This window comes from Lynx canadensis, chromosome F2, assembly GCF_007474595.2.
Source record: "Lynx canadensis isolate LIC74 chromosome F2, mLynCan4.pri.v2, whole genome shotgun sequence".
Lineage (NCBI taxonomy): Eukaryota > Metazoa > Chordata > Mammalia > Carnivora > Felidae > Lynx > Lynx canadensis.
Genome location: NC_044320.2, coordinates 45,295,537 through 45,321,395, shown reverse-complemented (window position 1 = coordinate 45,321,395; position 25,859 = coordinate 45,295,537). Strand labels below are relative to the sequence as shown.

At 39.3% G+C, this 25,859-nt stretch overlaps 1 protein-coding gene across 2 annotated transcripts in view; it reads left to right on the top strand.

The window, feature by feature from the left end:
• Positions 1–25,859, top strand: part of NECAB1 (N-terminal EF-hand calcium binding protein 1) — a 180,072-nt gene that overhangs the window by 60,114 nt on the left and 94,099 nt on the right. For both annotated transcript variants that reach the window (XM_030304460.1, XM_030304459.1), the window contains exons 4-5: positions 7,992–8,017; positions 14,748–14,845. In XM_030304460.1, the coding sequence (XP_030160320.1) occupies positions 7,992–8,017; positions 14,748–14,845 (124 nt within the window). The remainder of the gene's footprint in view (positions 1–7,991; positions 8,018–14,747; positions 14,846–25,859) is intronic.

Here is a 25,859-nt window from a genome sequence, read left to right as displayed (position 1 = left end):
TACATGTTTTTATGCCGATAACATAGTGTCTTGATTATCCTAGGTTTATAATATATAAAGTTTGAAATCAGGGAACATGATGCCTCCAGCCTCATTCTTCCTTCACAAGATTGCTGTTTGGGGTCTTTGGTGATTGCCTACACATTTTAGGATTATTTTTCCTACTTCTGAAAAATGACATTGGACTTTTGATAGGGATTGCACTGAATTCATAGATTGCTTTGGATAGTATTAATATTCTTCCAATCCATGAGCACAGAATATCTTCCTCTTATTTGTGTCTTTGGTGCCTTTCATCAATGTCTTATAGATTTCAGTGCAACAATCTTTCACATCCTTGGTTAGATATGTTGCCAGGTTTTTAATTGTTTTCATGCATCGTAAATGGAATTATTCTGTACTGGTGTCTTAAATTAGGGTCACCTCTAGGATTCAGTTCAAAAAGTACTAATCGTTAATCCATGCCTTGTGTCAGTTCCTGTTTTTAATATTTGTTATACAGTAAGTGGGATAAAGTACCTGCCCTTGTGTGACTTCAGAGTTGGGTGGAGGAAGCGCAAATTGGAGCGCTCGCTATCCTCACCTTTGGTAGGTGTGATGACGGGATGTTTTAGATTGAAGACTCTGAATGAAAATTCGTCCATGGTTCCTGCTACAAACACTGTGCAGTTTGACTATTCCTATGGTTTTGAGTACCCACATGTGATGACTCCAAATATCTATTATTGAGTCCAGAATGGTAAAGAATGGTTAAGAGCATTCTTGAGTCAAACGTACCTGGGTTTGAATCCTGGCCCTGCCACTCGATAGATGTGTCACTTCAGACAAGTTGCTTACCTTCACCTAAGACCTAGTCCCCTAGTTGTACAATGGGGATGGTGAAATCAGAGATGTAGGAAGTTAGACACACCAGATAAAGCTCTCAACACTGTTGCACCTGGCATATGGCAAGTACTCCGTGTATGTTGTTGCCATTTAACTTTGAGTTCTTGTTTTGTTTTTTTTTTTAATTTGTTATTTTAATTTTTCCCCATAGTTGACTCCTCGGGGTAGCGTAAGCTTTCATTTGGAATTCCTAAACTTCCATTCATCTAATGCAATGTAGTAACAACTTTTAGTAAGAACTTTTGAACCAGCTCTTCAGTTCACCAAATGCTCCAGGGTTACTAAAATGACACAGAAGGGAAAAGACGGTACTATTTTGTGTGTGTGACTTTTGAACCTCCCACAGTGTGTAGCACAACACGTAGTAGCTTCCCAGGTACGTGACCAAGTACCACGGACTGGGTAGCCTCAAATATCAAATTTTTTCTGGAAGCTAGAAGTCTCATCAAGGGCCATGCTTTTTCTGAAGGCTCCAGGGCGGGTATTCTTCCTTGCTTCTTCCAGCTGCTAGTTGGTAGTTGCTGGCAAGCGTTGGTATTCTCGACTTCTGGCAGCATCATGCCAGGCTCTGCCTCCCTGTCTGTCTCTGAATCCAAACTTCCCTTCCCTTCTACAGATCGCATCACTGGATTAAGGCCAACCCTCACTCAGTATGCCCTCATCTTAACTTGATTACATCTGCAAGGATCCTATTTCCAAACAAGACCATAGGCGTAGGTATGGGGTTTAAAACTTGAACGGATCTTCTTGGGGGACACAGGTCAACCCAGCACAATGCACGCAGCAAATGTTTACTATATCTTGGGGGAGTAAATGATTAACTTTCGACTGGAAAAGCAATGATTTTCCAATCTCATTTTGTCTCTCGCATGAGACATTGTGTTTATGTGTGAAAATAGTCGGTCCTTAATTGGCCCCAGTATGAGCAGGGTTCAGACTCTTGCATGTGGTACCTCCTACAAATTCCTCCTATAGAGGACACCCAAATGCAAAGGCTGTTATGATCACTATAGACTCTAAGCCTGCACTTAGAGCCAGCTGCTTGCCAAATGCTGCCTGCCTACAACACTCCGTAGCCCTCATCTCCATATCCTTGGGAACATTTCACCTGTAATCACAGGGTCTGACTCACTTTTGGCTCTAGGAACAATTGTGGCCTTCAGCAGAAGGGATTTACAGAGCTCTTACGAGTGTCTACTCAGTTGTCCTGGAATGCCACGTCATGTCAACCATATTGACAGTCTGGCCTCATTTATTGTCTTGCTTCTGACAACTGAGTATTTGTCTTGATTATAAGAACGAATCTTAAAAAAGATGGTAATTATGTGAAATGATGAATGCATTCGTCAGCCTGATTGTGGTAATCATTTTACATTGGGAAAAAATTTTAATGTTTAAAAACAATCTCCATTTCTGGCCTGGTTCTGGTTTCCTTGGCTCATTGCACGGCCCAAGCCCCTATTTGATAACCCTTGTGGTATTGCTGTTCTTTTATAAGCAAGGACCTGCATTCATGCTGGGCCCTCATATTCAGTTCTTGGGTCAGGGGTCTGGTGACTAAAGTAACTTGCCCCCTCCCCTGACCCACATATGAGGATATCTGAAAAGAATCTGCTCCTAAAATCCCTTTGGCCCCCATTCTGTCTCTGTTGTCCTCTAGATGGATGTCTCTCAGCTGAGAGCGCTCACCTCAGTTCAGTTTGTGTCTGTAGCACCTGATCTCCCCCAGGAGGCACATCCCATTCTAGGCTCCAGTCTCTCTCACAATCTGCCCTGTCCCTCTGGTGGGGCGGGGATTCTTGTGTGATCAAGTACATATACACATCATGGAATTACAATCTATCCCAACATTATTTGCAAGGTCAGGTCCTTTATCATTCGGATCTTCCGATACTGCTTCTGTTGATTTTCCTTAATGCTGTTTTGCTTGGTGAGTCAGAACTAGCTGAACACAGTTGCTCTGATGCTAACAGAAAGATATTCTGCTCAGATTATTCTTAGTGAATTGGAAGATCGTGATATTCTTCTGTAAAATGAACACTGTGATGGCTGAGCATATTTGTGACGTAGCCAGCCTGCTAGTCTGCCGATAAACCCAAGTGGGTATCACTACAGTGCTCCCATCAGGGAGGAGCTAAGTGCATGGCTCATTGAGTCACATTCTCCTTGCCTCAAATACTGTCTAGAAGTAAACCTCTTTGGAGGCCAGTGTTAACTCCTTCAGGTTATTAGGAAGCTTAGCAGTGTTTAGCAAACTGTTTTGCCCACTGAAGAAGAAACCTGTTTACACTGGTGATATTCAGGCGGCTGAGAGATGCACTGGAAGGTCAGTAAAAGGTGAGCTAGAACTTAGACTTTAAAGATTCCTGCTAAGATCCACAGTGTATTAATTTTGAGGATGAAGCTAAAAATCTTGAATATAATCAGAAGCAAAGAAGGAGTTCAGAATGGTGGTTTTTCAGCAAGAGAGTCATTTATACAGCAAAGGCAGCCAACTCTGTTAGAAAATACTTCAGAGATGACTAAGAATGTTAACATGAAGCCAAGACTATTTTGAGGTAGATCCTAGAATTGAGAGCTGGCATGTAAAAGGTTCTATTAGAAAGATTCTGAATTCTCAAGTAGAAATCAGTCTGGACTTCCCGAATATTTTCTCTTTTCTTGACGGTAGGCATACTCCTCAGGAGAGCAGTTTAGTTCATCCGAACTCAGAGTGCCCAACACAGAAGATCAAATCAAAACAACTTCAGCTGTCCCCAAGACTTATAAATGAATGGCGTGCAGTGTATCTTGTCCTTGCTGTTCTTGGAGTTTCTGAGGGGTGCTTTTGCAAAATTGAGTGGCAAATCCAAACGGACAGGTATATTGTAACTTATACTAAATGGATTCACAAGTCAAGTCGTGTGAACAGAATGATATGAACCTTGCCTTTTATGCTTAACATCTTTTCCTGCTTCAGTTTGCTTTTAATCATGAAGTACACTTTTTCCAGTATAAATGAAACCTTGTAATGATAAGAAAAACAAAGGTTTCGAAAGCTGTAAAGAAGGAAAGAGCAAACCCACCCAAAGTCCTAGCATCCAGAAGCAATGCGATCTGCTGTTGATATGGTTCCTCACTTCTTCCCAAATCACATTTTTTGGTTCTATATATACCACTTATATCTGGTTTCACATTTTTATGTAACTTCTAAACTTAAGCATTTTTCAAGCTATTGACAACTCTGTGGATACATTTTAATGATTATATAATGATATGCAGTTTACTTAGTTATTCAGCTAATGAACATTTAGTTTCAATTTTCCCCCACACTTGTCAGTTAGGCTGCAATGAATATGTTTGTTCTTTACCCCTCTTTGGCATCTAGCTGAGAATGCATTCTGATAGTAACACCCCCTCTGATTCTGTTTCAGTAAGAATGTTTACAATGTAACTAGCATTTATTCTTTCCATTTAGCTTTCTTTAAAAAAAAAATGGCATAGCTAAAAGAGTATAGGTTTTCTTGCTACAAACATGAAAAGAAACCGAACAATATCCCATGCTATCGGATATCCTCTAGGCTCATCTACGGCTTAATATTCCTTTACAATCCCACGTTACTACAGGCTGGAGGTATCCTGTAAGAAATCAATCCTATAGAATTCACACAGGTAAGTCTACTATAAAAAAAGAGCCAGCGGCACCTGGGTGGCTCAGTCCGTTGAGCATCCAACTCTTAATTTTGGCTCGGGTCATGATCTCAAGGTTCAGTTCATGAGTTCGAGCCTGCGTGGGGCCATGTGCTGACATTGCGGAGCCTGCTTAAGCTTCTCCCTCTCTCTCTGCCCCTCCCCAGCTCTCACTCTCTCTGTCTCTCTCAAAATAAATAAAATTGAAAAAGAAAAAAGAACTGTGCTTTATTACCTACTACAAACAACATAGCACAGAAAGAGCTAAAGAATGTTTGAGGAGAGGAGCACTATAGTACTTTAGGAACATAGCCTTTTATTAAGGAACAAGTGCAGCTAATGTCATGCAAATTACTCTGAACTATGTTTTAGGATATATTCCACGTAATTTAATTTTCATATTGGGTTGGGCTGTTTATTCCTTTGAAATGAAAACGAAATCTCATTATGAACCTGTGAACCATTCTGAAGAAAATACAAAAACAAAAGTGACCTTTAATGTCCTCTTTAAGTCTGAAGTTCTGTGAAAACAGTAAGGTTAGGAAATGACCTGTGTTTTAATGAGCAAAATGTTTGAAATGATACTAAAAATTTCTAAGTGATCTAATTCTGAATCCAACAGGATTCCAAGTTTTGATGGTTTTCCCTCAAAATTCTTCACATCTGTCTATTCTTTTTGCCCCCTCCTCCAGGCTCCCATATTAGCTACTGCTTTTTGCCGAAATCCATATAAAGACTTACAAATCCTATGTGTGCACCACTGTATTAATATTAATACACTATAAAGTTACACAAAAAGAAATGAAAAGACATAAAGTTAAATACAAATACAAATATTTGAGAACTGCTGGATTTGATAATGGCATTGAATGGATATTAATTTCACTTGTATGTAAGTTTCTTCCTTGTTTATAGAAAATATACACTGATGTACTTAGAGGTAAAGGGATATCATATCTGCAACGTACAATCAAATGGTTTGAAAAGACATAAACAGAGAAAATAAAGAAGGTGGTAAGACAAATGAAATAAAATATTGACAACTGGGGGAGGGGTTAGGTGAAGGGCACTTGTTTTGTAGATTTTGAAATTATTTCAAAATAAAAAGTTTTAAAAGTGTGTGTGTATAAAGTTGAAGTATATCTTCTTGCCTCCAGTGGATGGCCTTGCACACCCCTTGGGTTCTACCCTCCAATCTGGGATCAGCTGGCCCAGAGTCTAGTAACAATGTCCACATTGGTCTCCTGGCCTCTTTTCGCTCTCTTTTTATCTAACCTCAACCCGTCTGTCAGTGACCTTCCTAAAGTATAAATCTGATGATGTCACTCACCTTCTTTAAAATCCTCTATGATTCCAAATTGGCAAGAGAACCAAGAAACCTACTAGGTTATCACAGGAGGCTTTTCATTGTTTGGTCCCATTCTTCATTAATGGCCTATATTGCAGCCACAGGAACTACTCCTCGCATTTGTAGTTGTTATTGCAAATAGTGTTTCTTCTCACTGGAATGGTCTTCCTTTGTCTGCCTTTTCTACCCCTCTTTAAACTCAAAATTTTATCCTCTGGAGTCACTGCTGACCTTGCAGTCAGCCACTTCCCCCATAGCAGCAATTTAATTGCATTTTAGTTATTTACTCTCTGAGTTTAGCTCTATCCAGTTGCTAGAGACTAGTGACTGGTCATACTCTTTTCAGGATCTGTTGCCACCTGGTTGATTATGACAGAACAATGCGTGGCGTGTAGCGATGAAAGCCCGTGGGATAAATGAATGAACAGAAACCTACCCCAAAACTTCCGCAGAAGACTTTACATGTTCTGCCTGGTGGCACATACAGCTTTACAAAGAGATCTGCTTAAGGAAGGAGATGCCCTTTATCCAAGATCAAATACTCAATGTCTGAGGATAGAATCCTGAATTTAAAATCACACTACGATTAGCAACGGGACTGGTAAAATGACCCAGTGTCCAGCAACCCTGACTGCTGTGTAGACGATAACTGGATCATGATGGTTATTTACGTTGAACTTTGACCTGTGGCGGTTGTATGAAGTACAAGATTTTCAGTCAATTGGTGCTTGCAGCTGACTCTTAGTAAGTCTTTATAATCTTTAGGAGGTTTACTTTTATTTCAATTTCATTTAAACTCGCTAAAATGAATGGGGTGCCTGCGTGACTCAGTTGGTTACGCATCCAACCGTTGATTTCCGCTCAGGTCATGATCTCACAGGTTCGTGAGTTTGAGCCCCACATCAGGCTCTGTGCTGACAGTGCAGAGCCTGCTTGGGATTCTCTCTCTCCTTCTCTCTCTCTGCCCCTCCCTCTCTCTCTTTCTCAAAATAAATAAACTTCAAAAAAATTAAAAAAAAAATTTTTAATGTTTATTCATTTTTGAGACAGAGAGAGACAGAGCATGAATGGGGGAGGGGCAGAGAGAGAGGGAGACACAGAATCGGAAGCAGGCTCCAGGCTCTGAGCCATCAGCCCAGAGCCTGACGCGGGGCTCGAACTCACGAACCATGAGATCGTGACCTGAGGTGAAGTCGGACGCTCAACCAACTGAGCCACCCAGGGACCCCACTTCAAAAAAATTTTAAATGAACTTTCTAAAATTAAAATTTTATTAATGTCTCATCTAGTAGTTAATATGAGTTTTCTCCTTTAAGTTACAGTGTAGTGTTGTATTTATTTATTGCCTGATTTTGGACCATTCTTGCATTCCTTTACCAAGCCTTCCTCGGTCAAGACACTATTCTGATAGGAATGTATTATATCTACTAACATTTCATCTGCTGTTCCATAGTTACATTCGTAAAAGGCATCTGTTGTTTACATGTAAATATTAAGCCATGTAACTCTTCATTATGTTTTAGAAATCATTCCAAGAAGACATTGAGTCAAACTTCCCTCAAAGATTGAATTTAGATAATGAAAGTTCTAGTAGTTCTACCAAGTCCGAAATCATGATAGCTAACATTTATTAAGTGCTTATTTTGTGCCACTCTTTTAACTGCTTTGTATTTATTAACCCATTCACATCCTATTGCATTCATATGAAACAGAAGTTATTATCCCCACCTTGTGGTTGAGGAACGGAGACCCAGGGATGCAAAGTACTCAGGGTCCCAGGGTGGTAAATGGTCGAGTCAGGATTTGAACTCGGGCATTCTGGCTCCAGAGCCTCTAATTCTTCAGCCAGTATGCAGTATTCCCCAGCATGATACTGGGGAAAACACAAACCCCAACAATTATTTGTTCACAGGCAGACTCTGATATAATCATTGTTAACATAATTGAGTAAACAATGTCGATTTTACATGAAAAATACCATAACTACATATCCTCAATTATTATTGTGACCTAAATTGGGGAATAACTGTACTTAACTATTTAAAAACTTAAATATTACCAAAGTAACTATTTTTTTTTTTCTTTTCAGCAATCTCGACACAGAAGAACTATGTGGTAAGTTGTGTTGGGGGAGGGGGAGGCAGTCAAACTCATTACTTGCTTTAGAATGAAAAAGAACGCCATCTTATATAAATTTCTATATACCCTAAAATTGATGTCCTAGATTAGGAATTTGGGAATATAAAAGATAATTGAGATCTCAAAGGATTTATCTTAACTGAGTTTTACTCAAGCATGTTTTTCACTGCAGAAAGAGTTGGGACTCAATTTGTTCATGGAGGAGAGTTATTTTGTTTGCATTTGGTACAATTAGTTTCATAGTAGAAAACTCTCCACTAGTTTGAATATATTTTTAAATTGATGTTTAATACAACTTCATTATTCTTTTCAAATAGATTGCAAGACTGACCCCCCTTGACATGTAAAAACAACACGTCCCATACCTGCCTAAACAGTTTTGGAGTTTTAAATGTCACTTGCAAAACAAGTTTCAATGGAGAGAGGAATTTCTACAGATTCTTGATTTAATAGCCTCTTCTATTATTTTCTTCATCTTTGTGGTTGGAAACAAAAGTCAAAGGCTAGGACTGTGGGAAGGCAAATATTTCTGAGATTTATCTTTTGTTTTGAGCAAATTGTGGAGCACTGTGAGACTATTCAGTGTGAAATAGCCATTTTTCTCTGAACACTGGAAGGTTTTAAGTTTCTCTGAAAACTGGAAGCTTTATGTTTTAAGATAAATATATAACACCTTGTCCAAGTTTGAGTTTATTGTCTAGGCCTCTTAGAAATAATTTTATAGATGATATTCTTTGAAACTCTTAATTGAAGTCATAAGCACTTCCTGAATATCTTATACTCCTTATAAATTTGAAGTTTACCAAATCATCACATAGTCCATTTTACAATATTCAAGAGTGGTTATCTTCCATTTCATCAAAAATGGTAGAGCAACACCAAGTGAGGATATGCCAAGACAATATATCAGAATACAAGCTTTCAAGAAAAGAACTCTGGACAACACAAATATTTTAATCACCAACCATGAGCTTTCACATTTTCCAATGGTCATAAAAAACTCTATTTCCTGTTCCTGTATTGTGTCTCTCTTGTATTCCGTGAGAAGAATCTAGCTGAAAAGCAAGCTGTTTATGCAGAAGCAAGGTATCTCGGTACTAAAGCAGTTCATGTTTTGTTATGAAACACTAGCAGAGAAAAACGGAGGAAATCCTGACATGCTTTTACACATAATCAAACCATGATCTGTCCACACATGGGTATTAAACTGTGCCAAGGAGGCAAAAGGGCCCGTGGGGACCCTAGCCACCAGGCTTTCTAAAGAACAGCAATCACGATCAAGGTCAAGTTGTGATCCATTCTCATCCATGGGCAGATGGTCCCTGCCAGTGAAGTGGAGAGATGAAGTAGGGAAATGGAGAAGATTATGTCAATAATTTTGTGAGGCTGGGAGACCCATTTCTAGATAGGTTAGGCCAAAATAAGGATTTCCTCAAATCATCCACTTAATTCTTTTTGTTGTCTATTTAACTTTGCTTAGGTAGGCATGGCTCTTGAGAAAGCAAACTGTTAAAAGGGCTTTTAAGATGAAGACATTTAGTGGCTCTTATTTGCTATGTTGCTTATGTATTGTCATCAAAGAGTATTACATTATCCTCTCAGTGTAATTGTGTATCTTCACTTAATCCGCTACAAAAAAAAGTTTAATTTGTCTTCTATAATAATAGAACTCGATTAGAAACCTACTCTGTACTTAGAAAAAGCTTTGGCTATGAATTTCCCCATAGTTAAGGAACTAGTATATGGGGTTTTAATGCAACCAAATTGCTCTGTATTTTTAAACCCAGTGATTGTAGTCCCAATTGTGTGTTATAATCCTCCCCCTCTCTGCTCAAGAATATGCATTTTAATTTCCAGAGTATAGTTTCATGTCTTGTTATTTTGTAAATATAAAGTAAATATTTAAGTTGGATTCTAATCAAAACCAAATGCTTCAGTGCACGCAAGTAAAATCTGTCGACTCACATCCCGAACAAATTTGCCCTGGTGCATGGGAGGGATGACATTTGATTGGCATGAAAAACAGATTTCCTGTGCTCTTTCAGGGAAGCCAGTTAAAAGGTCCAGGTATCTAACAACTTTCATTCTGTTGCTTTTACTTAGTTAACTAAATTATACACCTAGAAATCAAAATATGTTAAAGTATTGCTTTATTTTGGTTATGAAAATAATACTTAACTGGTTTTTAAATTTTAGCAATACAGACTTACATTGGCATGTAAGACAAAATGTCAGCCTCCCCCTCTCTCCCTCCCTCCCACTCTCTCTGTGTCTCTCTGTCTCTTTCTCTGTCTCTATCTCTCCTTTTGCCTGATAGTGACCTCCACTGCTAACTGCTTGGAGCATATCCTTCCAGATACTCTTATGCCTGCGTTGACATTGACAAATATACTTTGATAGATAAGTCAACATCCATCACCACACACAGTTCTTGTCTTGTAATGAGAACTTGTAAGATGTATTCGCTTAGCAACTTTCAAATATGTAACACAGTATTACTAACTACAGTTACTGCCTTGTATATTACCCCCCATGACTGACCTTTAAGATCTACATTCTACTTACTTTGCGTTTCATTTGTTCTTTTTCCAATTCCTTGAGGTGCAAAGATTATTATTATTTGAGATCTTTCTTGTTTCTTGATGTAGGTAGCATTTAACTCTATGAACTTCCCTTTTAGAACTGCTTTTGCTGCATCCCATAAGTTTTGGTATGTTGTATTTTCACTGTTATTTGTCTCAAGTTATTTTTTTGTGTTCTCTTTTAATTTCTTCTTTGATTCATGGTTGTTCAAGAGAGGGTTGTTTAATCTCCACAGATTTGTGAATTTTCCAGTTTTCATCTTGTAATTTCTAGTTTTACATTGTTGTGGTCAGATGAGATGCTTGATATGATTTTAGTCTTCTTAAATTTATTAAGGCTTGTTTTGTGACCTAACATCTAATCTATCCTGGGGAATGTTCGTTGTGTACTTGAGAAGAGTTTGTATTCTGTTGCTTTTGGATGGAATGTTCTGTGTGTGTGTGTGTGTGTGTGTGTGTGTGTGTGTGTGTGTGGTCTATCTGGTCGAATGTGTCATTTAAGGCCATTGTTTCTTTATTGATTTCTCTGTTTGGATGATCTGTCTATTGATATAAGTGGCATATTAAAGTCTCTTACTATGTTGTATTGTCTATTTCTCTCTTTAGATCTGTTAATATATGCCTTCTATATTTATGTGCTCCTGTGTTATGTGCCTGTATATTTACAAATGTAATATCCTTCTGGTGGATTGGCCCTTTATTTTTTCATAATAACCTTCTTTGTCTCTTTTTATAATCTTTGTCTTAAAGTCTGTTTTATCTGATCTAACTATAGCTACTTCAGCTTTCTTTTGGTTTCTAATTGCATGTAAGATCTTTTTCTATCCCTTCGCTTTCAGTCTGTGTCCTTATACCTGAAATAAGTCTCTTGGTGGCAACAAAAGATTTTCAATCCATTCATCCACTCATCTTTTCATTGGAGAATTTAGTCCATTTACATTTAAGCTAAGTAGTTATACATATATGCTTATTTATGTATCATTGATTGTTTCCTGACTGTTTTGTAGTTCCTCTGTTTCTTTTTCTCTTGCTTTCTTCCTTTGTGACTTGATGCTTTTCTGTAGTGGTATATTTCAATTTTTTCTTTGTGTGTGTGTGTGTGTGTGTGTGTGTGTGTGTGTGTACCTAGTGTAGGTGGTTACCATGAGGCTTACATAAAACAATTTATAACAGTCTGTTTTAACTTAATAACAACTTAAGTTTGAACATGCTCTAAAGCTCTACATTTTTTACTCGCTCACCTCCATGAAAATTTTTATGCTTTGGATATCCCAATTTGCATATTTTTATTTTGTGGTTCTAGTAAATTATTGTAATTATCATTTGAATACTTTTGTCTTTTAACCTTCATACTAGCTTTATAATCGATTAACCCACCACTTTTACATTAGATTATTTTGGATTTTACTATATGTTTACAGTTACCAGTGAGATTTACACTTTCATATGTGTTCTCGTTAATAATTAATGAGTACCCTTTCATTTCAGCTTAAAGCAGTCCCTTTCACATTTCTGGTAAGGCTGGTCTAGTGGTGATGAACTCCTTTTGGTTTTGCTGCTCTGGAAAACTGTTTATCTCTCCATTTCTGAAGGACAGTTTTCTGGGTTCTTGGACCATTGTCTGGCACAATGATCATGTGTATAACAGTTATTTGTTGGAATGTTTATTTCCCCTACCTGGTTGTAGGCTCCTTAAATAAGGCACTAAGTAAATGTGTGTTAAGTCCTGGAATGACTATATGAAAGCTCACCATGATGAAGTGGAGATTGGGGATTCTCTTCTTTTATCGGTATTAAATGTCCTGGCTCTTTCGTCTGACTTCCCACTTTGAGTTCATTAGAGCCCCACTTGCCCTGGAACGTGCCCCTTACTAAGTTATAATACAATCTGAGTGACTTTGACCTGCACCTCCTCAAAATAACCCTTACACCGGGGCGCCTGGGTGGCGCAGTTGGTTAAGCGTCCGACTTCAGCCAGGTCATGATCTCGCGGTCCGTGAGTTCGAGCCCCGCGTCGGGCTCTGGGCTGATGGCTCAGAGCCTGGAGCTTGTTTCCGATTCTGTGTCTCCCTCTCTCTCTGCCCCTCCCCCGTTCATGCTCTGTCTCTCTCTGTCCCAAAAATAAATAAACGTTGGAAAAAAAAAAAATTAAAAAAAAAAAAAAATAACCCTTACACCTAAGCTCCTATCCGAGCTTAGGTGCTGCAGTTCTCTCTATTCTGAGAGTTATTTTCTTTGTGTCCCAGTGTATTGCTTAGGGAGTGATTTTTTTCCCCCTAACTGCTTTGATAATTGAGATGAATGAGTGGATGAATAAAAGAAGGAAGGCACGAAGGCTAAAGAGGTGTCAGCTCAGAAACCTTCCCATGTGTTTTATCAGCATGTGCCTTCATAAATCTAATTTCACAGTGGAAAGACCATTTATATTCTCTCCAGGGACCTTCATCAGTTAAGCCAGATATATTGTTCATGAAAATATTTTAGGAGGTGTTCCTTCTTGTTTTGTTTTTCTTAAACCTGATTTTTAAGCACCACATCCTATTTTCCACTTAATCTATTTCTGCATGCTTACATTTAAGATCCCCATTACAATCTTTTTTGAGTCTTTGTATATAAATAAGTAAAAATATGCTAACAGCTTTACTTTTTTCCATTTTTCTTTACACGTTTTCCTTGTTGCAACTTAGTGTGGATTCTGTTCTGATAATAATTTTTTTTTAATTGATTTTCTGTAGCCACATTAATTGCTTGCTACTTGATAAACGGTTTTATTCATTGATTGCAAATAATGGCATGGACAAGGTCAGACACATTGGTCACCACTCAGAGAAAATCAATATCCTAGCCAAGAATTAAAATGTTACCGTCAAGCAGGTATTTAAGGAGTATCTGCTTCCTTATTTATCTTCCAACTAATCCCTTCCTGAACAAACCTTTCTATGAGATGATATACACCACACATTTTTTAAGAACTACATCATCAGGAATGCATTTTCTTTTTGTCAAAAACATCCTGTGTGTTTTTAATCCATGTGTACACAAACCATAGTTTGACAGCCATAATCTAGAATTGATTTATTGCTCACCTGTGTTTATTTTTCTTCTCAGATGACTTCTGCACACTTACTAATAAATCATTCAGTGGTACTCCCAATTTGTTATTAATATCAGTGTCAACAAATAATTCCATCTGGAGTATGAAATAAAGTTTCCATAAGACATGCTGAAATTTATCTCAGTGATTTCAAATAGCTTTATATGGATTATCCTTGTCATTCTATTTGATTCCACAAATAGTTATGGCATACTAAGGAGAGGCAATAATAAACTACAGCTCATCCAATGATGAGTTCACAGGAATTGTGAGGGCTAATGATTTTCTAGTGACTGAAAGTTCTAGGTCTTTTCAGCGTATGACTTTCTATGAGGTTTGGTCAAGCTAGATCTCTCATTTCAGAAATATATAGATCTCTGTAAGTAAAGATGAGGTTTTGCATGTATCTCTCCTCTATTTCACCTTGTTTGGGAACCGTCTATATTCCATACTCTTAATTGTAACACCCAATGTATTATTTATTTCTGCCTACTGAAAATGTGGTAAATACACCTTTTGCTCTGCCCAAATCGTGGAAAAAATAAATTATGACAGGAATAGTACATGAGAGATACCAAGGGGGCCATCTTCGTGTTTTGTAGCCTTATTAATTCTTAGCCACGAGGAGAGCTTACCTTCCTTAAATGTTTCCCAGGAGAGATGATAAAATGTCATGTATTTTTTTTTCTGAAACTACTATCTTAATGATTACTATAGTAATATAATAATATGCTGTTGAGAATAGTTTTTATTGTGATAGTCTTGCCCATAGATCCAGATTCATTTTTTTCCCTGTTGTAGGAAAAAGCATTTCTTCAAGGATAATTGTAACTGTTTAGGGTGTTGTTTTTTTTTTTTTTTTTTTGAAATGAATATATTGACACCTTAGTCTCTTTTGAAAACCTTCCAGTTTTCAGTTATAACATGCAATTTGTTTTGCTCATTTATGGAATTAATCATCAGTTGATTTTGCTGTTCTTTAGGATACCTAAATGCAAACATTAACTTTTTTCAATATTCTTCCTTTTAGAATATTTTTCTCAGCACTTGGGTGAATATGAGAATGTACTAGCAGCACTTGAAGACCTCAATCTTTCCATCCTGAAGGCCATGGGCAAAACAAAAAAAGTAAGGAAATGTTGGTGCTTATTTTCTATAAAATCTCTTCTTTGAAAACATTTTCTTGGAAAATCACACCTGTTCCCTAATGTACCATAAAAGTGTATATTGATTTTTACCACCTACAACTTATTTTCTCGATATGAAATGACCTATTGTAGTCATTCCAAAACATGAGGTGCCAGATACTGTGCTTTTTGCTGAGGATGCAAGGATACAAAGAGCTGTGCAAGCAGCTCTTACTCTGGTAAGGAGACGAGTGTGTGAACAAGCCATCGTTAGATAGCACAACAGAGGGCAGCACGAGATGGGACATGTGGTTCATGCTGGAGGCAATGACACCTGTGCAATTGCAGATGAAGTTATAGCTAGGGAAAGGAGAAAGAGACACATGGAACAGCATGTACAAAGTCCCTGTGTTGGAAGCGGCATGGAGCAGGCACAGGGCATTCAAGGAAATTAAGACGGTCGGTAAGATTAAAGTCTAGAAAACTCAAGAGTGGCATGATTTGAGATGAAACTGGTTTAGCAGAGAGGGGCCGTAGCTTTCATGATTTTGTTGGTGAACCTAAGGATGTAGACCTGCCTCCTAGATGTAAATAAATCAACCACATTTTAAGCAGAGATGTGGAAACTCATGCAGTCTTTTGAAAAGCCCATATAAGAATCAGCTTGGGATTAGGGTGGAGAATGTGGGGAACAGAATCAGGAAGATGAATGAGGAGGCTAGTTCACTAACCCAGGCGAGAGATGTTGGTAGTTTAAAGTTATTGGCAGACAATATGGTGAAAGGGAAAATAATTGTACATATATTTGAGATCCTATCAATAAAACTTGGAGGAGGATAGAATATGGGGAATGGGAGAAGGATATGTCCAGCGTGAATCCTAGTTTTTCGCCCGTGTGTCTGGTGGTGGCACTACATAGACTGCTGAAAGAAGACCGGGTTTGAGGAAGTAAGCTCATGAGTTCTATTTTAGACCAGTTGAATCTAAGCTCCCTTTGAACATCTAAGGAAATTCAAGTAAACCATCGGATACAGAGATCTGTATCTGACAGGTGAAGTTTAGACTGGACATATGTTTGTGAATTGTCAACATTTGCGCAAAGAACTTGAATGACATCATGTGGGGAGAGAATATACAGTAAAACAAGGAGAGGACCTAACACTGACCTTTAAGGAACTGCAACTTTTGTGGGTGGGTGGAGGAGAATGAGTTGGGATGAGAAGGAGTGGGCACAAAGAGGAGAGGGAATCTGGGAGACTGTGGCATCCAGAAGTTGGGGAGGGTACTCCAATGAAGTACAGACTGGTCGATAGTGTTAACTGCTATGGAGGGGGCAAGAGATGAGAATTACATTTCCTGTTGTTGATAAATTAAAAAAGATATTCTGGCATGTGAGGTGCATAACAAGAAATGAGAATGTTTTTTTAATGTTTATTTATTTATTTATTCATTCATTCATTCATTCATTCATTTATAAAATTTATTGTGAAATTGGTTTCCATACAACACCCAGTGCTCATCCCAACAGGTGCCCTCCTCAATACCCATCACCCACCCTCTCCTCCCTCCCACCCCCCATTAGCCCTCAGTTTGTTCTCAGTTTTTAAGAGTCTCTTATGTTTTGTCTCTCTCCCACTCTAACCTCTTTTTTTTTTTTTCTTTTTTCCTTCCCCTCCCCCATGGGTTTCTGTTAAGTTTCTCAGGATCCACATAAGAGTGAAAACATATGGTATCTGTCTTTCTCTGTATGGCTTATTTCACTAGCATCACACTTTCCAGTTCCATCCACGTTGCTACAAACGGCCATATTTCATTCTTTCTCATTGCCACATAGTACTCCATTGTGTATATAAACCACAATTTCTTTATCCATTCATCAGTTGATGGACATTTAGGCTCTTTCCATAATTTGGCTATTGTTGAGAGTGCTGCTATAAGCATTGGGGTACAAGTACCCCTATGCATCAGCACTCCTGTATCTCTTGGGTAAATTCCTAACAGTGCTACTGCTGGGTCCTAGGGTAGGTCTATTTTTAATTTTCTGAGGAACCTCCACACTGTTTTCCAGAACAGCTGCACCAATTTGCATTCCCACCAACAGTGCAAGAGGGTTCCCGTTTCTCCATATCCTCTCCAGCATCTATAGTCTCCTGATTTGTTCATTTTAGCCACTCTGACTGGCATGAGGTGATATCTGAGTGTGGTTTTGATTTGTATTTCCCTGATGAGGAGTGACGTTGAGCATCTTTTCATGTGCCTGTTGGCCGTCTGGATGTCTTCTTTAGAGAAGTGTCTGTTCATGTTTTCTGCCCATTTCTTCACTGGATTATTTGTTTTTTGGGTGTGGAGTTTGGTGAGCTCTTTATAGATTTTGGATACTAGCCCTTTGTCCGATATGTCATTTGCAAATATCTTTTCCCATTCCGTTGGTTGCCTTTTAGTTTTGTTGGTTGTTTCTTTGCTGTACAGAAGCTTTTTATCTTCATGAGGTCCCAGTAGTTCATTTTTGCCTTTAATTCCCTTGCCTTTGGGGATGTGTCAAGTAAGAAATTGCTACGACTAAGGTCAGAGAGGTCTTTTCCTGCTTTCTCCTCTAGGGTTTTGATGGTTTCCTGTCTCACATTCAGGTCCTTTATCCATTTTGAGTTTATTTTTGTGAATGGTGTGAGAAAGTGGTCTAGTTTCAACTTTCTGCATGTTGCTGTCCTGTTCTCCCAGCACCATTTGTTAAAGAGATTGTCTTTTTTCCATTGGATGTTCTTTCCTGCTTTGTCAAAGATTACTTGGCCATATGTTTGTGGGTCTAGTTCTGGGGTATCTATTCCATTGGTTTATGTGTCTGTTTTTGTGCCAATACCATTCTGTCTTGATGATTACAACTTTGTAGTAGAGGCTAAAGTCTGGGATTGTGATGCCTCCTGCTTTGGTCTTCTTCAAAATTACTTTGGCTATTCGGGGCCTTTTGTGGTTCCATACGAATTTTAGGATTGCTTGTTCTAGCTTCGAGAAGAATGCTGGTGCAATTTTGATTGGGATTGCATTGAATGTGTAGATAGCTTTGGGTAGTATTAACATTTTGACAATATTTATTCTTCCAATCCATGAGCAGGGAATGTCTTTCCATTTCTTTATATCTTCTTCAATTTTCTTCCTAAGCTTTCTATAGTTTTCAGCATACAGATCTTTTACATCTTTGGTTAGATTTAACCCTAGATATTTTATGCTTCTTGGTGCAATTGTGAATGGGATCCGTTTCTTTATTTGTCTTTCTATTGCTTCATTATTAGTGTATAAGAATGCAACTGATTTCTGTACATTGATTTTGTATCCTGCAGCTTTGCTGAATTCATGTATCAGTTCTAGCAGACTTTTGGTGGAGTCTATCGGATTTTCCATGTATATCATGTCATCTGCAAAAAGCGAAAGCTTGACTTCCTCTTTGCCAATTTGATGCCTTTGATTTCCTTTTGTTGTCTGATTGCTGATGCTAGAACTTCCAACACTATGTTAAACAAGAGCGGTGAGAGTGGACATCCCTGTCGTGTTCCTGATCTCAGGGAAAAAGCTCTCAGTTTTTCCCCACTGAGGATGATGTTAGCTGTGGGCTTTTCATAAATGGCTTTTATGATCTTTAAGTATGTTCCTTCTATCCCGATTTTCTCGAGGGTTTTTATTAAGAAAGGGTGCTGAATTTTGTCAAAGGCCTTTTCTGCATCGATTGACAGGATCATATGGTTCTTATCTTTTTTTTTGTTAATGTGATGTATCACATTGTTTGATTTGAGAATGTTGAACCAGCCCTGCATCCCAGGAATGAATCCCACTTGATCATGGTGAATAATTCTTTTTATAAGCTGTTGAATTCGATTTGCTAGTATCTTATTGAGAATTTTTGCATCCATATTCATCAGGGACATTGGCCTGTAGTTCTCTTTTTTTACTGGGTCTCTGTCTGGTTTAGGAATCAAAGTAATGCTGGCTTTATAGAATGAGTCTGGAAGTTTTCCTTCCCTTTCTATTTTTTGGAATAGCTTGCGAAGGGTAGGTATTATCTCTGCTTTAAATGTCTGGTAGAACTCCCCTGGGAAGCCATCTGGTCCTGGACTCTTATTTGTTGGGAGATTTTTGATAACTGATTCAATTTCTTTACTGGTTATGGGTCTGTTCAAGCTTTCTATTTCCTCCTGATTGAGTTTTGGAAGTGTGTGGGTGTTTAGGAATTTGTCCATTTCTTCCAGGTTGTCCAGTTTGTTGGCATATAATTTTTCATAGTATTCCCTGATAATTGTTTGTATCTCTGAGGGATTGGTTGTAATAATTCCATTTTCATTCATGATTTTATCTATTTGGGTCACTCCCTTTTCTTTTTGAGAAGCCTGGCTAGAGGTTTATTTTGTTTATTTTTTCAAAAAACTAACTCTTGGTTTCATTGATCTGCTCTATAGTTTTGTTTGTTTTTTTTTTTTTTAGATTCTATATTGTTTATTTCTGCTCTGATCTTTATTATTTCTCTTCTTCTGCTGGGTTTAGGCTGCCTTTGCTGTTCTGCTTCTATTTCCTTTAGGTGTGCTGTTAGATTTTGTATTTGGGATTTTCCTTGTTTCTTGAGATAGGCCTGGATTGCAATGTATTTTCCTCTCAGGACTGCCTTCGCTGCATCCCAAAGCGTTTGGATTGTTGTATTTTCATTTTCGTTTGTTTCTATATATTTTTTAATTTCTTCTCTAATTGCCTGGTTGACCCATTCATTATTTAGTAGGGTGTTCTTTAACCTCCATGCTTTTGGAGGTTTTCCAGACTTTTTCCTGTGGTTGATTTCAAGCTTCATAGCATTGTGGTCTGAAAGTATGCATGGTATGATCTCAATTCTTGTATACTTATGAAGGGCTGTTTTGTGACCCAGTATGTGATCTATCTTGGAGAAGGTTCCATGTGCACTAGAGAAGAAAGTATATTCTGTTGCTTTGGGATGCAGAGTTCTAAAAATGTCTGTCAAGTCCATCTGATCCAATGTATCATTCAGGGCCCTTGTTTCTTTATTGACTGTGTGTCTAGATGATCTATCCATTTCTGTAAGTGGAGTGTTAAAGTCCCCTGCAATTACCACATTCTTAACAATAAGGTTGCTTATGTTTGTGAGTGATTGTTTTATATATTTGGGGGCTCCCGTATTCGGCGCATAGACATTTATAATTGTTAGCTCTTCCTCATGGATAGACCCTGTAATTACTATATAATGCCCTTCTTCATCTCTTGTTACAGCCTTTAATTTAAAGTCTAGTTTGTCTGATAAAAGTATGGCTACTCCAGCTTTCTTTTGACTTCCAGTAGCATGATAGATAGTTCTCCATCCCCTCACTTTCAATCTGAAGGTGTCCTCAGGTCTAAAATGAATCTCTTGTAGATAGCAAATAGATGGGTCTTGTTTTTTAATCCATTCTGATACCCTATGTCTTTTGGTTGGCACATTTAGTCCATTTACGTTCAGTGTTATTATAGAAAGTTATGGGTTTAGAGTCATTGTGATGTCTGTAGGTTTCAGGCTTGTAGCGATATCTCTGGTAGTTTGTCTCACAGGATCCCCCTTAGGATCTCTTGTAGGGCTGGTTTAGTGGTGACGAATTCCTTCAGTTTTTGTTTGTTTGGGAAGACCTTTATCTCTCCTTCTATTCTAAATGACAGACTTGCTGGATAAAGGATTCTCGGCTGCATATTTTTTCTGTTCATCACATGGAAGATCTCCTGCCATTCCTTTCTGGCCTGCCAAGTTTCAGTAGAGAGATCCATCATGAGTTTTATAGTTCTCCCTTTATATGTTAGAACACGTTTATCCCTAGCTGCTTTCAGAATTTTCTCTTTATCCTTGTATTTTGCCCGTTTGACTATGATATATCGTGCAGAAGATCGATTCAAGTTACGTCTGAAGGGAGTTCTCTGTGCCTCTTGGATTTCAATGCCTTTTTCCTTCCCCAGATCCAGGAAGTTCTCAGCTATTATTTCTTCAAGTACCCCTTCAGCACCTTTCCCTCTCTCTTCCTCCTTTGGAATACCAATTATGTGTATATTATTTCTCTTTAGTGCATCACTTAGTTCTCTAATTTTCCCCTCATACTCCTGGATTTTTTTATCTCTCTTTTTCTCAGCTTCTTCCTTTCCCATAATTTTATCTTCTAGTTCACCTATTCTCTCCTCTGCCTCTTCAATTCGAGCCGTAGTTGTCTCCATTTTATTTTGCAGTTCATTGACAGCATTTTTTTTAGCTCCTCCTGGCTGTTCCTTAGTCCCTTGATCTCTGTAGCAATAGATTCTCTGCTGTCCTCTATACTGTTTTCAAGCCCAGCGATTAATTTTATGACTATTATTCTAAATCCACTTTCTGTTATATTGTTTAAATCATTTTTGATCAGTTTGTTAGCTGTTGTTATTTCCTGGGCATTTTTCTGAGGGGAATTCTTCCGTTTCTTCATTTTGGATAGTCCCTGGAGTGGTGCAGAACTGCGGGGCACTTCCCCTGTGCTGTCTTGAATAACTTGCGTTGGTGGGCGGGGCCGCAGTCAGACCTGATGTCTGCCCCCAGCCCACCGCTGGGGCCACAGTCAGACTGGTGTGTACCTTCTCTTCCCCTCTCCTAAGAGCAGGATTCACTGTGGGGTGGCATGGCCCGTCTGGACTACTTGCACACTGCCAGGCTTGTGGTGCTGGGGATCTGGCGTATTAGCCGGGGTGGATCGGCAAGGTGCACAGGGGTGGGAGGGGCAGGCTCAGCTTGCTTTTCCTTCGGAGATCTGCTTCAGGAGGGCCCCTGCTGCACCGGGAGGGAGTCAGACCCCCCCGGAGGGATGGATCCGCAGAAGCACAGCATTGGGTGTTTGCGCGGTGCAAGCAAGTTCCCTGGCAGGAACTGGTTCCCTTTGGGATTTTCGCTGGGGGATGGGGGAGGCAGATGGCGCTGGTGAGCACCTTTGTTCCCCGCCAAACTGCACTCTGTCGTCCGGGGCTGAACAACTCTCCCTCCCCTTGTCCTCCAGCCCTCCCGTTCTCCGAGCAGAGCTGTTAGCTTATAACCTTCCAGATGTCAAGTCCCGCTTGCTGTCGAAACACACTCCATCTGGCCCCTCCGCTTTTGCCAGCCAGACTCGGGGGTTCTGTTTGGCCGGCGGGCCGCTCCTCCGCCCCGGCTCCCTCCCGCCAGTCCGTGCAGTGTGCACCGCCTCTCCGCCCTTCCTACCCTCTTCCGTGGGCCTCTCGTCTACACTTGGCTCCGGAGAATCCATTTTGCTAGTCTTCTGGCGGTTTTCTGGGTTATTTAGGCAGATGTGGGTGGAATCCAAGTGATCAGCAGGATGCGGTGAGCCCAGCGTCCTCCTACGCCACCATCTTCCTGACCAATCCCTCGAAATGAGAATGTTTAAAGCTAACGCGGAATTTTTGGAGAAAGCCAGTAGATTTATATGTATGTCCTTGAACTCCACTTGTTCCCGAAGCCCCCAAAGAAAACTAAAATGAGATTTTTTAAGGGGGAAGTTTGTAGTAACAAAAGTTGGAAACTGAAAAGCAGATGAGCAAGTGGCTGCTGGCAGCCGACCTGAGACATTTGGTGGCTTGACTTGTAGTGGGAAAGCAGAAAGGCGCGGGGATCTAGTGGCACTCATTGGCACTGGAAATGGCAGGGAATGGTGGGGCTAAAGCAGAGTGACCTGGTGGAAATCTGTGATTCCCCGCTCTTCTCTATGGAGCTGGGCAACTGCCTTTTGATCCACCCAGGTAGAAAACCTAGACTTGTTCTCTTTAAGGGTTCAAGGGGCGGATCTCTGCCTTGTCTCCATAGTTGGAGGATTAAGTAGAAACTTACATTCTAAATGAAAGGACCTCCAGCTTTCTTCCTTCATTTAACTCCCAGAGGGTTGGCATCCTGCAGGCAGACCTAAGAGGTTGTCTCTGAGAAAGCCAACTAGTACGATAGGAAGCACCTAAAGTCTCTCGCATGGTAGATAGAGCTCAACCTCATCTCCCTCTTCTCCCCTTAAATCCTAAAGGCTTGTCCGCAACCCATCATTAAAGATGTACAGTCAGCCACGTATCCCCAAATTTCTTACGGGAGAGGCAGAGATCAAGACAAACCAAAAAGGAGGGAGGGAGGGAGGAATGAATGAACAAAGCAATACAAGGGACTGACTATGCAGGAAGATGAAAATTCCCAGTCTCCTCAGCCCCCTCAGAAGGAGAAGAGAAGATATTGCTTCCGTGAATCAAAAGCTGTTTGAAATTAGAATAAGAGCACAAATAAAGACTTCCAGAATTCTGGAAAATAAAGTTTAGAAAGTGTTCCAAAAAGTAAAGCAAAAAAGAAAGTGTAAGAAAATTGGAGCATCAGCCTAAGATGTCCTATAATCCAAATAACAAATTCTAGAAAGAGGAAACAAATGGAATCTGAATACGTTTTCCTTTGATCTGTTAAGGAGTATTTGGAAACTGTAAGATTTTACTCCTTGGGACCTTCCCTCCAGAAACGGTAATTGTTTAAAACCTCTGCTTGGTGTGGCCGACTTCTCTCCTTGTTCGTTAGGCCTCACCTTTAATACCATGTCCTCAGAGAAGATTTGCCTGAGCACCTTATGTAAAAGAGGTTGTCTCTGAGTATCTCCTGTCCTTCTCTGGCAATAATCAGAATGAGTAACTATGTATTTTATTTTTGTTTTTTAATGTTTATTTACTTAGAGAGAAAGGGTGGGGTAGGGCCAGAGAGAGAGAGGGAGAGAGAGAGAATCCCAAGCAGGTTCCAGCTGTCTGCACAGAGCCCAATGTGGGGCTCTGTCTCATGAACTGTGAGATCATGACCTGAGCCAAAATCAAGAGTCAGACATTTAACCACCTGAGCCACCCAGGCACCCCTGTATTTTGTTTTGGTTTTTTAATGTTTATTTATCTGAAAGAGAGAGAGAGAGAGAGAGAGAGAGGGCTTGAGTGGTGAGAATGCTTGAGAGGGAGACACAGAATCTGAACCAGGCTCCAAGCTCTGAGCTGTCAGCACAGAGCCTGATGTGGGGCTCAACCTCATGAACCAAGGGATCTGAAGTTGGACACTTAACCGACTGAGCCACCCAGGCACTTCTGTATTTTGTTTAGATTTCTGTTGTTTGTAAGGAGGGACAAGGACAGTGTCTCTTTTGAATATCCAGAGCCTGACACAGAGCCTGACAAAATGTAGTCAGTAAAACTTTGCTGATTGCTTAAAGTGACTTAAATTGATACTCATTCTGCTCTAAAAGCGAAGTAATTTTGCTCCTGAAAGAAAAATTGCTCCTAAGTCCATCTAAGAAGTATTCAGATATCCTTTAATAGGAAGAAAAATCAAGCACATAATTTTTATTTTCTCACACATTATATTAAAATCATGTTCTTTGTATTAATACAGTGAGGCTTTGTGGGATTTAAATGAAGATCAACCTGTTCTATTTTGGTCTCTTCGGTACAAAGCCTATTTCTTAGCACAGACTCTTGAAAATGCATTTAATCTGTATAATCATGTTGCTTAATCAAGGACAAAAAAGATTTTTTTAAATGATCCAAAATAAAATTAGGAAAGGTTCTTCATGTGATAGCTCAAAAATGAGTGAAATGCAGGAGTTTGACAGTTTTTTCAAGCCACTGTTGCACTGACATCTTCTCCATGCTGTCTAGCACAATGAACCCTTCTGAGTGAGAAATTCAGCATTTCTTTTTGAGAATCTCTCTATATTTTTACCCAGATGAAAAGTCCTGTCTCAGTAGGGAGGGCTGACTGTTCTAGGCTTTTATGAAAAGTGAAATGCAAGCCATTTGTGAGTGTATCTGTCTGCTGTGTCAGAGAATGGATAAAATGGATTCCAGCTGCTTAACTTAAACCCCAGGAGGTGACTCGGGACAGATACAGTCTGTCACTGTTATTTCCCCTTTTCCTCTTCCCTTAACCCAAGCCTTTCTATATAGGTCCTCAAGGGTTACCTGGATTATTTTTCAGAATAAACACCATAGGTCAAATTCCAAATGGTTATTTGGAAGCCTTGAAAGTAGGTAAAAGCAGAACTCCCTGTCTGGCTTTGGGATTTCACAAAAAAATAGTGGGTTTGTCTATTCATTTTTCTTTCTACAGTGGGGTGATAAGCTAACCTACATCATTAGTATGTGGTGTGCTTGGAATCTCAAAGAAAATGTAGAATTCTGATGCGGAAGTTAAAATTCATCTTGTGCTATTTATATAAACATAAATGGAATTCCAGATTCCCTTAAGCCTTACTGGTAAGACTTCAAAAGGAAATGATCATAAGCTAAAGTGAAGAATGATGTTCTTAAAAGAGTTACTTAGGGTGTGAATAATTACTTCACCTTGATGAGTGAAACTGGGAAAATGTCCAAAATTAAAATGTATACAAAGTTTGTAGTTTTCACCTGGAAGCTGTTTTCAAACAAGTGCATTCTACAATACATCTTCAATTATTTTAAGGAACAATATAGATGAGTCCTAGCATCATTGGGTTTCAGTCATTCCCTTCTTAAATCTGTCTTTGGGGTCTGTAGACTTCTTCATTTCAACCCTCCCATCTCTTCTCTAACCCTGTTTCCTTATATTTAGCAACTGGGCTCCCTGGGCTCCATATTCTTTTCACTTGTTAAAAATCACAATTTTGGGGGATGCCTGGGTGGCTCAGTTGGTTAAGCGTCTGACTCTTGGTTTCCACTCAGGTCATGATCTCACAGTTGGTGGGTTCAAGCCCTGCATCGAGCTCTGCACTGACAATGGGGAGCCTGCTTGGGATTCTCTCTCCCTCTCTTTCTCTCTGCCCCTCCCCCACTCACACTGTCTCTGTCTCTCTTTTAAAAATGTGGAGACTGAGTCACAAAGTGGTTAGTTGATTTATTAATATCATAAAGTCAGATTTAAGCCAAATTCTCATTTGAAAATTTTTATTTAAGGTTTGTGTGGTCCCATATGGAATATGCTGCAAATAAACAATTCTAAGTTGTATCATGGCACA